Source organism: Dromiciops gliroides, chromosome 4 (genome assembly GCF_019393635.1).
Source record: "Dromiciops gliroides isolate mDroGli1 chromosome 4, mDroGli1.pri, whole genome shotgun sequence".
NCBI classification, from domain to species: Eukaryota; Metazoa; Chordata; class Mammalia; order Microbiotheria; family Microbiotheriidae; genus Dromiciops; species Dromiciops gliroides.
Genome location: NC_057864.1, coordinates 467,272,372 through 467,287,598, shown reverse-complemented (window position 1 = coordinate 467,287,598; position 15,227 = coordinate 467,272,372). Strand labels below are relative to the sequence as shown.

The 15,227-nt window shown below is 48.2% G+C and overlaps 1 protein-coding gene across 5 annotated transcripts in view; it reads right to left on the bottom strand.

Moving 5' to 3' along the window:
- The window catches only part of RAP1GAP2 (RAP1 GTPase activating protein 2), a 298,254-nt gene that overhangs the window by 217,272 nt on the left and 65,755 nt on the right, over positions 1-15,227 (bottom strand). For 4 of the 5 annotated variants that reach the window (XR_006356225.1, XR_006356224.1, XM_043999908.1 and 1 more), the window contains one exon: positions 8,331-8,366. Coding sequence is in view for 3 of the 5 variants with exons in the window: in XM_043999908.1 (XP_043855843.1) it covers positions 8,331-8,366 (36 nt within the window). In the remaining 2 variants the exon portion in view is untranslated. Of the gene's footprint in view, positions 1-3,283; positions 3,510-8,330; positions 8,367-15,227 lie in introns of those variants that run through there. The other variant, XM_043999912.1, reaches the window with a different exon arrangement.

Genomic DNA, 15,227 nt, shown 5'->3' with positions numbered 1-15,227 from the left:
GAGGTCATAGATTTTATAAATGGAAGAGATCTTAGAGGTCAGTGAGTCCAATTCTCTCATCTTATAGTTAGTTGGTTGTTACTGTGGTGATGAATCAGTCATTTCAGTCATATCCAACTTTCTGTGACCCCATTTGGAATTTTCTTGGCAAAGATACTAGAACAATTTGCCATTTCCTTCTCCAGGTCATTTGACAGATCAGGAAACTGAGGCAAACAGGGGTAAGTGACTTACCCAGGGTCACACAGTTAGTGTTAAGGTCCTTCCTGATTGCCCAGTGCTCTATGCACTATAGTGCCATCTAGCCCAGTATGCATACGGATTTGAACCCAGGTCCTCCTGACTTCAGGGTAGACTCTACCCATTAGATAATGTTGCCTCTCGTAGCATACAGTAGGTATTTAATAAATGCTTGTTGATTAGTTGATTGCCCAAAGGCATACTGCATATAGGCACCAATCATCAGAGGTAAGATTTGAATCTGGGTCTCTTCATTAACTGTCTGCCTTGGACTGAGGTATGGAAGACAAGAATAAATGAGGAGGGAGGCTCCAATCGCAGACATTTTGAAGCCTCTGCCTGTCTAAGGTGACTGGAGGATTTGGCAGAGAGCATCATTCTGAGGCGAGATCCCTCTGCCCCCCGGGTCACCCTCATTCCTCTCTTCCTTAAGCTCTAGCAAATGCTGCCCCTCCAGATAGCCCCCTGGTCCCGCCTCCTTAGCTCTGGCCATGCCCACTCCTCTGGCTCCATTCTTCTCTGCCCTTGGGCTGCTCTTGGACCCCTAGCTAGTTCCCAAGCCAAGGGCAGCCCAGATGTTAAAGATAAACCACAAGTCTTCTCCTCCCAAAAAGCCACAGGCCTCACCAAACCTCTGGAGACCCTGCAGAATGATGGGTTGGACAGTGTTCTGACGCCCACCTGTGGCCCACCGGCACCACCTCCACCCACACCACCCCCACTGTTGCCCCCAGCTCAGACACGGGGAGAAGCAGCTTCTGGGGAGATCCATCTCCCAACTGGGGGGGGGCAGCACACCATGTTCTCCCAACACCCCCCTCCTCCCTCCACCCCCTGGCGAGCCGGTTGGCAGGCGGGCACTGAGCCATCACCACACATTGGGGACGCAAATAGAAGCACACTCTCACCAACCCTGTCCTACATATGTCCCCTCAGAGGAGATGGAGGAGGTGGGAGAGAAAAAAACCAACAACCCCCTGAAGAGCCTAGTGCCAGTCAAGAGCCAGGCAGTACCTTTACTTCTCACCACACATGCAAAAGAGTCAGGCGGCTCTGTCTCAGGGGTCCCAGGACCCTCTACGCACAACAGGTCCTGACCAACACCCAGGTTAACCCAAGTGCCCTGTTCTTCCCTGAGGGCTCCAATGGAATGTGGAGTGGGTGGGTCAGGCCAGTTGGGTAGTTGCAGTGGATTGGGGCAGGGGTATGGAAGAAACAACACATCAAACATGCATCCCCACATCTCAACTACACCCAAATTTCACAGTAGGTCTCCCGGGGCAGCTAGGTGGTGCAGGGCACCGGCCCTGGATTCAGGAGGACCTGAGTTCAAATCCAGAATCAGACACTTAACACTTACTAGCTGTGTGACCCTGGGCAAGTCACTTAACCCCAATTGCCCTGCAAAAACAAACAAAACACAGCAGGTCTCCCACCAAACCAAACCAGGTCAGTCTAGTTAAATCCCCCAATGACCTTACAAGGCTGTTACTAGGACACGCTCCTTATGTGCTAAGGAGGAAGGCAAAGAAGATCCGGAACAGTCTCCGTGGGCAAGGTGCCCTGTAAGGCTTGATGGACATTGCAGCTGGTGGGGAGGGATGGTGGTTAGTGCAGGGACATGGGGCAGCTGTTCTAATTCATGCCAGGACCCTGGGGCTCAATTCAGCGGCTTGCTCCAGCAGCAAAGCATCACGGACATGGGAAAATGGTTCCTGAACTTAAAATAAGAAAACAAACAAAGCCCAGAAGATGGGTTCTTCTCCTGTGTGACCTGGCACAAGTCACTTTAGCTCTCTAGGTCTCAGCCTCCAATTCTGTAAAATGAAGGGGCTGGACCAGATGGTTTCTCAGGTCCCTCCTGGATCTAAGCCTGTGACTTCTGGCCCTGTTATCTGATGACCTTCTACCCCAAAGCCAAAGGACAGCCCTTCCAACGCTGACCCAGGCCCCATCTTCTCTTCCCACGATGCCCATCATCCATCTCAACCAAGGCCCAGCCACACCCCCACGCCGCTATGTCAGACACAACTGCCTGAAACTACCCAAATGTCAACTCTCAGCACCAGCAGGTGACCTGGGGAGAAAGTAGGAGAGCTCTAAGGAGATAAGCAAAGGTCAGGTATCTGGGGTCATCTGCTTATAGCATCAGACAACTGGGGCTAGAGGAACCTCTGAAGCTGTCGAGAGAGGTCGCAAGGTATAGTGAGAGGCAGCACTGTGAAGGACAGCATACTGGGCTCAGGAAGACCTGGATTCTAATCCTGCCTCCACCACTTAGTAGCTGTATGATGCCGGGTAAGTAATGTAGCCTCTTTGACCCTGTTTCCTCATCTCTTAAAGGAAGAGACTTCAAAGAAGCCTTCCAGCTCTAAGCCTATCATCCTTCATTTTACCGAAGAGGAAAAAGGCCTGGAGGGAAATGACCTACCCAAGGTCACACAGGTAGTTCAACAACAGAGCCAGGACATGAAATCTGACTCCAAATTTAGGCCTCTTCCTGTGATGGTCAGCACTTCCTGGATACAGTCCAAACAGCCAGTCAAAAATAGGGAAACCTCTATTTCCAAATGTCCAAGTTTGCCTCCTGATAGCTAGAAACCCCTAAAGGGGCCATTAAAGGTCCCCCCTCCCATTCCCCTCCCCTATATATATGTGGGGGAGGGGGGATGTTCCCAGATTGGCCTTCACTTGGCCCAGGGCACTTGGCCCAGGGATGTCCTTCTAATCCAGCCTCAGAGCAAGGAAGGCAAGAATGAAAAGGGAGAAAGAAAGAAGGAAGCAGAGGTCAGCCATCAGGGCCCCTGGAGCTATCTCTCTCTCTCACTCTGAGCACAGATCAGGGAAAAACCCCTTCCACATCTCTAGCACAACCAAAGCCCGCCCTGACTCCTGCACCGATGCCCAATGGCACTTCCCCAGCAACCCTCCGGCGGCGCTCCACCTGTAACCATGCATGCCACTGGAGGAAAGAGAAGCCAAAGAAGAGAAAGACTCTTCCCAGGGCTAGTCTCTTTAGCAGAAAGGCTGAAGAACAACTCACCAGAGCTTCCTTGGCATGGTACAGGCTGGAGAGAGGGGCTGGAACCCAGCAGGACAGAGCAGATGGAGTTTGCTGCAGTCGAACTCAGCGGGAGAGCTGCCCACCACCCCCCCAGGTGTGTCCGTGGTCCCCAGCTCAGCTCGGCTCAGCTCAGCTCAGCTCAGCTCGGCTCGGCTCGGCTGGGCTCTGGCTAATGAAGTCAGCCCACAGCCCAATCCCAGGCTTGAGCTGAGGCTGCCTCAGCAGCCTCTCCCTCCCAGGGACTACAAGTCTCTTAACAGACATATTCCTGGTTACCATAGGAACGAGTGAAAGCAGAATCCAGCCCCACATACCCGGGAGTGTGTGCAGAACATGTGTGCACCTGAATGACGGGTGAGCATCTGCATGTGAGTCCTGCACATACATGTAGACATGCATGCATGGACATACAAATGCACGCACACACATCTCTTGGCACTTAGGGCTACCTAGGAAAGACACCATCCAGCAAAGGGCCTGGTCACTTTCCACTCAGCCTCTGTAGCTCAGGCTGTCTAACAGCATATCTGAGAAGCAGGGGCTCTCTGAGAATCCGAGCTGCCCTACAGTGGCTCCAGAATCAGAGGGGCCAGGCTCTGGGACACCCCTGGGAGATGCCAAGAAGAAAGGAAAGCCAGATTTCAGCTCCCTTCAGCTCCCTTCTGCCCCTTGAGGTCATGTGAGGCTGTGTGTTTTCTCAGTGTCTGGGTTCTTCTAATCCCTCCTTCCCAGACAGCTGAGGAGCTCAAATTCCCCAGGAAGCCTGCCACTCCCTTTGCATCTCCTTTACTGTGGAAGGCTGGGAGAGATAGGAGACAGGAGAGAATAGGGAGGAAAAAAGAAGAGGAGAGAGAAGAAAAGAGAGAGGAAAAAAGGAGAGAAAAGAAAAGACAAGATAAAGAAAAGGAGGGAGGAGAAAGGAGAAAAGAGGAAGAAGAAAGAAGGGAGAAGAGAAAAGAAAGGAGGGAGAAGAAATGAGAGGAGAGAGGAGAAAGGAGAGAGGAAAGGAAGGAGGAAGGAGAGAATAAAGGAGGGAGAAGAAAAGACAGAAGATAAAGAAAAGAAGGGAGGAGAAAGGAGAAAAGAGGAAGAAGAAAGAAGGGAGAAGAGAAAAGAAAGGAGGGAGAAGAAATGAGAGGAGAGAGAAGAGAGGAGAAAGGAGAGAGGAAAGGAAGGAGGAAGGAGAGAAGAAAGGAGGGAGAAGAAAAGGGAGAGGAGAAAAATAAAATAGAGGAGAAAGGAGAGAAAAGAGAGGAGAGAAGAAGAGAGGAGAAAGGAGAAGGAGGGAAGGAAGAAATCCACAGAGTGTGTTTTCCTCCAGAGTTTAAGGACTGACTTGACCTTCTACCTTCAAACCAACAACCCAACCCCATAGTATCCCAGCATGGAGACTCTGGCTTGCATGATAATGAGAAATCATCCAAAAGGGACACCCTACAACCTGGAATCACCTGACCTTGCAGGCAACCCCAACCCATTTTCCAAATCAAAACACCCTGCTTCCTAGTCCTATGTCCAGTTGCGGCCAAGTCCGCTCGGGAAGAACGATCACTAGAAATCCGAGAATTCTCTTTCTGGAAGATGGGACACCGCTGACCAACCATCTGTGAGACACCCGTCCTGATCAGGGTCTGGGCTCTCCACATCCTCGTGCCCGGGTTAGCAGTTCAATATCCCTGGGAACAAAGCAAAACTGCCCATCCTAGCACAAAGAATCAAAGATTTTGAGTCAAAAGGGAATTCAAAGGTCACTGAATCCAATCCCATCCCACCCTCTATTTGGGACATCAGAAAACTGAACCTCAGATCCCTCGGTAAAAATGAAATAAGGAAAATGAGGGAGGGGAAGAGGAAGGGCAATAAGCAAAGAAGAGGCAAAAGAGGCACCTCACAGCCCCCCTCTCAAGAAGGGACAGCTTCTGCTTCTCATCTGCCAAAGGCAGGAGGCTCCTGTGCCTTCATCCACTCAGCATTGTCTTCTCCCACCTTCACAAAACTGATCTGGGCCTGACTTACATAACTCCCAGTCAGATGTCCAGATTGGGGTGGGGGAGGGGGAAGCTAGGGCGGCAGCTAGAGGGTACATTGGATAGATTCCTGGGCCTAAAGTCAGGAAAACCCAAGTTCAAGCCCAGTCTCAGACACTTACTAGCTGTGTGTGATCCTGGGCAAGTCATTTAACCTGTCTGTCTCAGTTTCCTCAATGAGACAATATTTTAAAGCACTTAGCACAGTACCTGACACAAGGTAGATGCTTAATAAATGCTTGATTAAGCCCTCAAATTCCTGTCCCCTTTCCCTTCCTTCTCATAAGCCAACTGTAGTCACTTTCCCATAAAAGGATGATCATAGGAACCTCTATTTAGACCTGGAAGGGACCACTCAATGGAAGGTCATCTAGTCCAACCCCTTTATTTTATAGAGGAGGAAATTGAGGCCCCAAAAGGACAGGTTATCCCTGTCACACAGGTAATAGGTAACAGAGCTGGGATTGTAGCCCAGATCCCATAACTGCCGATCCCATGCCCTTTCATAGCATAATCCTACATATTACAAAGGAGGAAGCCAAGTTTGGGAGGTGGTTAAGTGCCTGCATGAAGTCACACTAGCTAGAAAGTGGGGAGACTTGGCCGAAGACCCTGGTTGCCTTTAATTTTTTCTCATCCAAGTTCACAGACCTCCAGAAATTTACCCAATTGACCTTTTAGGGGTCCATGGACTCCAGATTAAGCACTCTCAGCCTAGGTGGTCTGACTAATGGGAAGTCCTTTGGGCATCACGAACATTTGCTAGAATGTCAACTGTCTCTAAACTCAAAAGCTTCTGAATTCCCCCTACAAAAAGAAGACTATGGAGGGATGTCATCCCTGCCTTCAAGTATCTGAAGGCCTTTCTGGTGGAAAATGAACTAGACTTCCTCTTGACCCTAAGAACTGAATGGAGAACAGAAATTGGTTTGGTTTTGTTTTGTTTTTGTTTTTTTGAGGGGCAATTGGGGTTAAGTGACTTGCCCAGGGTCACACAGCTAGTAAGTGTTAAGTGTCTGAGGCCGGATTTGAACTCAGGTCCTCCTGACTCCAGGGCCGGTGCTCTATCCACTGCGCCACCTAGCTGCCCCAGAACAGAAATTGTAAAGCAGGTTTATATAAGATGCGCTAACATTGGGAGCTGTCCAGCACTGAAGGGGCTTCCTCAGGAGGTGGTGAGTTCTCTCTCCCTTGAGGTAGTCAGACCTGATGCTCACTTGCTGGGTGTGGTGTAGAAGGGATTCTGGGTCAGCTCTGGGGCACGTGGCCACTGAGGTTCCTTCCAACTATGAAATTCTATTCTATAAAAGTGAGGTGTTAGGGACCAAAAACTAGGATTCTGGATGAAAGAGGTGATAAAATTCTGGGGAAATTCTGGGGCAGCTAGGTGGTGCAGTGGATAGAGCACCGGCCCTGGAGTCAGGAGTACCTGAGTTCAAATCCGGCCTCAGACACTTAACACTTACTAGCTGTGTGACCCTGGGCAAGTCACTTAACCCCAATTGCCTCACTAAAAAAAAAAAAATTAAAACTAATGAAATAAAAGTCAGTCACTCCAAACATTTGTACCTCATGTGAGCTTCCTGGGAAGCTATTCTGAAGTCAGGTGTAGCCATATTGGAAGAGTGTCCCTGGGGTTCAGCCCATGATAGCCCTGGAGTCAGTACCAGACCCTCCAGCAGGTCAAATTGTTGCTCCCTCAATGACAGTCAATTGGAGGTGGAGGTTGGGGGGGGGGTAGAAATCACAGATTCAGTTTAACCATTTCAGCTGTTCACTGACACCGAGACAGTCTTGGTCCCCTGACAGGCACAAATGGAAAGGAGTCCAGTGGTCCTTTCTATCTTCAGAATGAGGTTCAAAGCTTCCACTACTGTACCCATGTCACCCCTTTGCCTCTCTCATACTCAATTTGTAGGACACACTGCCTTGTAAGTCATCCAAAGTCACTTATCACTTATATGGTCCATTTCCCCAGCAATAGTGTGGCTCTGATCCCTTGTCTTTTCTACTTCATGTACCATCTACCCCCCCATATATTGTCCCCTAGGAAACTACCCCAGTATTTAGTGGATCCACTTCCATTCAAAACCATAGTACATGAGCCCCCACCAGTTTGTTTACTTTTACTAGGTCAAACAGAATACACATTTTGGGGTCTCTACTTAGCAAAACTGAAAAGGAGCTGGGCAGACCAAGGATAAGGAGATTCCTTTTGACCCACAAAATACCCCTGGTTGTGCAAATCATCTCAGGCTTAAGACTGTAAAGATGCGGTTGGAGGGAGTAGAACTGGTAACCTTTGCCCTACTTCCCATCATCAACCAAAATACTTGTACTCTTGACATTCATTCCCCACCTTGCATAACACAAGGCTCAGGGTTTAGAGACAGGATGATTAATCCTGGCAGAAATCAACTGAACCTAGAAAACCCTTAGTTGGTGAGTTACAAACCAAAGGCATCAGTCTTTGATAAAGGCTAACAATTGAAGGGATTTTCTCATCTATATGGGCTATCTAGTGGTCTGCTGATAAATGTTTAACAACTGGTTCTCCAGGAAAATAATGTAAGAACATCATTCTTTTCAATTTAATCTGCATTATTAACATTTTCTTAAGTCTAAACAAGCAACAACACAATGATTAAGCCCTGACTTGTAGCATTTGCCAATATCTGAGATATAAATGCTTATATGAAAATTTTAACAATGGGCTACTAAGAAGAGCTGGTTCAGGCTCCCTCCAGAATGAGCCTGCTCCCATTTATCCCTGTTGCTCACATGCAAGTAGCTCCTTTCCCCAAGGAGGAAAATCCCAAGTAAGGAGACCCTGGGTTCAGTTTTCTCCAAGCCCAGAATACTGGTAAAAATCCATTCCTCCATTTGTTGTTCGTTTAATGCGTGGGAGGTGACAGTGGAGGAACCCATGCTGGGACCCTCCAGGGAAAGGACATTAAATTTGACCTGTGACCTTTATTAAAGGAAAAGCAACTACTTACTTGACCTTCAGGCTGGCCAGCATGTTCTTGTCGATCCTGCCAAAACAAAACCAAAATTGACTGTAAGGGTCAGGGGTGTAAGAAGTGATAGGTTCCAAAGCTGAAGTCTGGGATGTGCTCTTAACTTCATAGCTAAAAGGAACCAGCTAGTACAAATCCCATTGATTCAGAGATATAAGATACCTCCAAATCGAATCTAACACAACCCCTTCAATTCACAGAGGAGGAAACAGAAGCCCAGGGAATTGAAGCAACTTACCCAAAGACACATAGGTGGCAAAGCCAGGATTCAAACCCAGGCGTTCTGACTCCAGTATTTTCTACTGTGTGACACAATGTCCTAGGGAGCTCAAGGAAGGGAAGGAGGAGAAGGGGAAGAGGGACTATTCTTTGTAAGGAGTGACTTTTCCCCTGGGCACTCACCAATCACAGCTTCTAGGAGCTGCGGTCAGGTTTGTATGTCCTTCTCTAGCCTTATTCACTCCCTGCTGCTCCGCACAAACACATACAACAATAAAAACTCTGACCCTCCACCCTCATCCCCCGTGGAGAGTTTGGAGGTGTCATCTCCACCAACACATGATGTATTTATTGGGCATCTTCTATGTAGAGGACAAAAAAAACTATCCCTGCCAGAAGATCACAATATGATTGGGGACATGAAAACAGAGAAATGAACCTGAAACAGAGAAAACTACTACATAAGACAGCATGAGTTGATGATCAGAAAAGTCGCTTTACAGGCAGAAGACCTGGGTTCCAACTCCAGATCTCCCTGTAGGCTCCCAACCATCACTAGACCAACCAGAGGACCCATTAGGGCGTCTCCACCCAGCAAACCAGCAAAGGAACTGGAAAGAGCCATTTGTCTTTGGGGGAGTCATTCCCCATCCCCCCCACCCCCAGCTGCTGGGCTTGATTTCTTATGTTCAAAATGAGGGAGCTGGACTACGTAGCTTCCTAAGCTCCTTCCAGTTGGAAATCTTGTGAGCTTTCAAGCATTCTGCGAAGTAACGCAGACTGTCAAGTGTTGGAGGAGCCCAGACAAGGGAGGGACCTTTGTGTATTTGGTTGGTAAGGAAAGGATTCCTGGAAGGTGGAGGGGTGGGGGTGGGGGTTGGAGGCTGGACCTGAGAAGCAGCTAAGATCAAGACACATTGCTCTCAAATGCAAGGACCGGTTGAATAGCCTTGAAGTGAAGACACCCTTCCAGCTCTCGTTACCTGCCGCACATCAGATGGACTGGCATGATGTATGTCTCTTATCCCCCTGCCACTTCATCATGTTAACTCAGCCCCTTCTCTGCCACCCTGGCTGCCTCCCCACACCTCCTTAGAAGCACATATCAGAGCCAGATGCTTCTATTTTTACCCTTAGCATATGCCAGTCCTTCACACTGCCAGCAAGAAGCCTCCATCTCCCTCCCAAGATGAAATGGTGGGCAAGCTTCCCAAGTTTATTTGGTCTCCCCAGCAGACCACCCCCTTCTGCCTAAGCTCTCCCCTAGACAAGCACCCCCTTAACAATCTGAGTGCCCCCAGATGAGGGTCCCCATAAGGTCATACCCACTGAAATGAAATGATAGGCCCAACCCCTGGGGAAATCCTTGATCATCAAACATTCATTAAGCCCCTACTAAATGCCAGGCACAGTGAGTTCTAAATAGCAATAAATCAATAAATTAAGCCCTTACTAAGTGCCAGGCTCAGTGAGTTCTAAATAGCAATAAATCAATAAATTAAGCCCCTACCAAGTGCCAGGCACTGTCACTTCTAAATAGCAATAAATCAATAAATTAAGCCCCTACTAAGTGCCAGGCACTATGAGTTCTAAATAGCAATAAATCAATAAAGTCTACTATGTGCTGGGCACTCAGGTACTGGAGATACAGAGATAAAATTAAAACAATCCCTACTCACAAGGTGCTTCTATTTTACCCCTGGACAGTGGTGAAACACTTTCTACCAATGGTTTAGAAATAGAAAGAAGGGGACAAGGAGGTGGGAATATGGAGCTCCAAGGAGCCCAGGGAGGTCACTTCTGCCCTTGTCTTGGTATCCCAAAGCCCTCTGAGGAAGCAGGGGAAACCGAGTCCTTTTTCTGACCAAGTCAGCAGTCTGATGTTCCTTTTACTGACCTCACTAGCTTTCTAACCCCAGCAGTTCCCTAAAGGTCAAAACAGACCCTGGGACTTTTCCCTCCCAGACATGACTCCCACTTCTCTCTGTCATTCAGCTCCTTCTGTTTCTCTCTGGCTCAGCTACCTCCCCTCAAGAGACCCACCCCACCCCCACCTCTGATTAGCAGCCAGACCTTCTCCCCCACCTTCTCTATTTCTCTAGAAGAGAAGCCATGGGGACACCAGGTAGGAGAATACCCCTTATTATTATTTATGTCTGAAACTCAGATGAATGTAGGCTCCTTGAGGAAACTGTCTCCTCTTTGTCTGGGCAACCTCAGCCCTTAGCAACTGTGCCCCTTCCTAGATTTCTGGTCTTCTTCTGCATCATTCTCTTCCCCACTCTCCCAATACTAGTTATTCCTCCCCCATGACATCCCCTCTCTCATCTTCAGCCTTTGTTCGGCTGTCCCTCATGTCTTCCTCATTTCTTCAATTTCTCTTGACCTCCATCCCTTAGAATTTCTCCTTTCAAGACTCAGCCCAAGGCCCACCTGTGCAGGAAGCCTTCCCCAGCACCCCCACCTTCTAGAATCTTCCTCCCAATGTTTGTTTGAATGTGTTTTTAGATGTTCTCTTGCATTCCTATATAGCCACATGTTATCTTGTTTCCACTTTCTCTTTGTATCCCCCAGCCCTCATTTAGCACAGTGACATATAGGAAGGGCTAAATGAACGCTTGTTGATTGATGAATCTTAATTTCTAACAGCCCATTTTTGTTAATAAGCATCATGTTTTGGGGGGGTTTGCAGGCAATGGGGGTTAAGTGACTTGCCCAGGGTCACACAGCTAGTAAGTGTCAAGTGTCTGAGGCCGGATTTGAACTCAGGTCCTCCTGAATCCAGGGCCAGTGCTTTAACCACTGTGCTATCTAGCTGCCCCTAATAAGCATCATGTTCATATATATAGTTGTTCATCTTTTTCAATGCACTTTCAAATGCAGGCAGAGTTGTGCAGAGAGTGGAGGTGGGTTAGGTTGGTACACCTTGTGGCAGCACCCCACCCATGCACACCTAAGTAAGCAGAACAGATGTTCTATGGGTTCAACAGATGAGGAAATTGAGGTCACAAGTGGGAGGTGTGACTTGCTAAGGTCTCACAGCAAAGTTCTGGAAGGGCTGGGACTAGAACTAAGGCCTTCTGCCTCTTACTGTGTTGTGCTCTTGGCCTAGATCAGGGCCACTGTTGCCATCTGGTCAGCCACCTCTTGCAAGGTAGAGGAAAACCCACGTGCATTGTGCATCCCCAATGCCGCTCCTGACTACTTGCTCAACTTTCTAAGAACTTCACTGCCACTGGGAACCCAGGCAGCAGACACATCGGCCACAGGAGAAGCAAGACACATGCTGAGCCCCCTCACTCAGCTGGCTCCAAGGCTTTTGCCCTCACGGTCACCCCTCCACACCCCCACCCCAGACAACGATACCCAGCTCAAGGCATCGGTCCTCGACAGCAAAGTTCCCACGGTGAGGGTGGGTGTTAGCCACCTGCGGAGGGTGGGGAGCCCTGTGGCTTTAACAGGGGAGAGATGCTGAGATAGGAGGGCAGGCCTTTTCCCTTTCAGGAAACAAACACTGAGTCAGCGCTGTGTTTCTCTCTCTCTCTCTCTCTCTCTCTCTCTCTCTCTCTCTCTCTCTCTCTCTCTCTCTCTCCCTCTCCCTCTCCCTCTCCCTCCCTCTCCCTCTCTCCCTCTCCCTCTCCCTCTCCCTCTCCCTCTCCTTCTCTATCCCTCTTTCTCTCTCTCAATCTCTCCTCTCTTCCTCCTCATCTCTCTTCTTGCTCTTACTCTTTCTCTCTTCCCTCTTCTCTTTCTCTCTCATTTGCTTTCTTTATTCTTTCATCTCCTTGGTCATTCCTCATTGCTTTCTTATTCTCTCTCATAGTCTACCTCCCTTGCTTATCTTCTCATTCTTATTCCAGGTCATTCTCTCTTGTTCTCCCTCTCTCCTTATCTCTCTCATTTACTAGCTGATTCTTTCTCCCCTTTCTCTTGTTTGCTCTCACCTTCTCTATTATCCCATCATTCACTCTTATTATCCTATCATTCACTCTCATTATTCTATCTTTTACTCTATTAGTCTGTCATTCATTCTCTAATGCCTTCTATCAATCTTTTCTCCCCCTCCTTCTCTCTGCGTCTCAGAACTGAAATGGAACTCAGAGACCATCTCACCTGACCCAGAATCCCCCCACAAGAAGTGGACCTCCAGCAGCTGCTGGAAGACCATCTGGATGGGGGAAACCCAGTACTTCTGGAGACAGCTCATTTTACTTTGAGACAATTCTTGTGAGCTTGAGCTGTTCTCTTCTCTCCTTCATTGTCTCCATGTCTCTTCTTCCATTTCATTTTCTGTGTCTGTCTCCTTTTGTTCTCTCTCTCTCTCTCTCTCTCTCTCTCTCTCTCTCTCTCTCTCTCTCTCTCTCTCTCTCTCTCTCTCTCTCTCTCCCATTTCCTCTCATTTTCCCATATCCTAAATCTAGGTGTTACCTGGGCTCGATGATGTCACTCCAATCCACCTTACACTTCACTCTCTACCTCAACTGAATTCACCAACATTCCTCTAACTCTCACCTCTTTGAGACAGAGGCAGCATGGTATAGTGAGAACTGGCCTAAAAGACCTGGGTTCAAGTCATGCCCATGTAACCCTGCGCAAGTTCCTTTGCCTTCAGTTACTTCAGTAACTATAATTCACTGAGAAGGATCTGACCTACATTGGTAGAGGGCGTTTCCTCACCAGTCCCGACTGTCTTATCCCATCTCATCCCATCCCATCCCATCACCTCTTGGCAGAATACTCCCATATATCCAACCCTGACCTCTCTCCTAAGCTCCAGTTACATCTCTAACTGTCTGTTGAACATCTCCACCTGAACAACCAGCAGCTGATTCAAACACTTCTCTAAGACTGAACTTGTTTCCTTCTCACTCCCCAGACCATTTGAAGTTCCATTTCTATCAGTGGTCCCATCGGTTTCCCAGTCAACCAGACTAAGTTTAATTCAATCAGTATTTATTAAGTTTATAGAATCACGGCGCTAGACCTAGAAAGACCCTCAGAGGGCACCTCATCCAACCACTTTTTACAGATGATAAAACTGAGGTCAAAGGAGGTCAAGAGACTTACCCAATGTAAGTAAGAATCAGAGGCAGGACTAGGACACAAAGACAAAAAAATTACTCAGTACCTGTCTTCAAAAAGCTTGTATTCTACTTGGTTCTGGGGGCTGGGGAACCAGAATGTACAACTGATGGAATGCCACTGGGCAAAGAGAGAATCAGAGGCCTCTGGGAGGAAGGAGAAAATACCTTCAGCTGGGGCGAGCCAGAGGGACTTCCCAGAGGAGAAAACACCTGGGCTGAGCCTTAAGGAAACAGAAAGATTCTGAAAGACCGAGGTGATGGAGCAGTGTGTTCCAGGCATGGGGGGGTGGGGAGGTGGGGAGACAGCAGCCTGTGTGAATGCAAAGAGGATGAAGATTGCCTGCCAAGTTCAGAGAACAGCCAAGGTTCCAGTTTGGATGGCCTCATGAAATGAGCTAGGGAGAGGGACAGTCACTGGCAAAGGGAACTCCCAAGTGAGGACAGTCACCCCACCAATGCAGGTCAGCACCTTTTAGACTTAGTTCCTTGGGGCACTGAGATGACTTGCTCAAGATTGCTCAGACAGAATGTATCAAAGCTGGATGACTGGGAAAGTAGCTTGAAGCTCTATTTTAGATGCCTTAACTGCCAGGTTTGCACTCTTTACCAGACACAATAGGGAGCTACTGAAGGTCAGACCATCACCAGATGGACTGTTTGGCAGCTCTTCCAAAGACGGACTGGAAGATGCAGAGAGAGCAGTGAGAAGGTTAGTGGACTACTCCAAGCAGGACGGTAGGCTATCGATACACTGTATGTGGAACTATGAATTGGTCTCATTGTTCCAGAAAGCCATTGAAAAGTCATTAAACAGGGGGCAGCTAGGTGGTGCAGTGGATAAAGCACCGGCCCTGGATTCAGGAGTACCTGGGTTCAAATCCGGCCCCAGACACTTGACACTTACTAGCTGTGTGACCCTAGGCAAGTCACTTAACCCCCATTGCCCCACCAAAAAAACAAACAAAAAAACAAACAAACAAAAAATGTAAAAAAAAAAAAAAGTCATTAAATGGGGGCAGCTAGATGGCGCAATGGACAAAGCACTGGCCCTGGAGTCAGGAGTATCTGAGTTCAAATCCGGCCTCAGACACTTACCTCTTACTAGTTGTGTGACCCTGGGCAAGTCACTTAACCCCAATTGCCTCACCAAAAAAAAAAAAAAAAGAAAAGAAAAGAAAAGAAAAGTCATTAAACTCTACATGGCCTTTAGTCAGGCTATATCAGGACTAGGTTCCCCAAGGAGACCAAAGTCAGGAAGAAGGTCCCTCAGAAACAAAAATATTTCCAGTATTAGCAAAGCACTAGGAGGAAGGTGGGTGCGCATCGATCGAAGGGTAGCTGGACAAATCATGGCCTGTGAATGTGATGACATATTATTGTACCATAGGAAAAGCTGGTTATGAAGAATTCAGAGAAAGATGGGAAAACTGGTGCGAACTGATGAAGAATGAAGGGACCTGGGGCAGCTAGGTGGCGCAGTGGATAGAGCACCGGCCCTGGAGTCAGGAGGACCTGAGTTCAAATCTGGCCTCAGATGCTTGCTTACTGTGTGACCCTGAGCAAGTCACTTAAC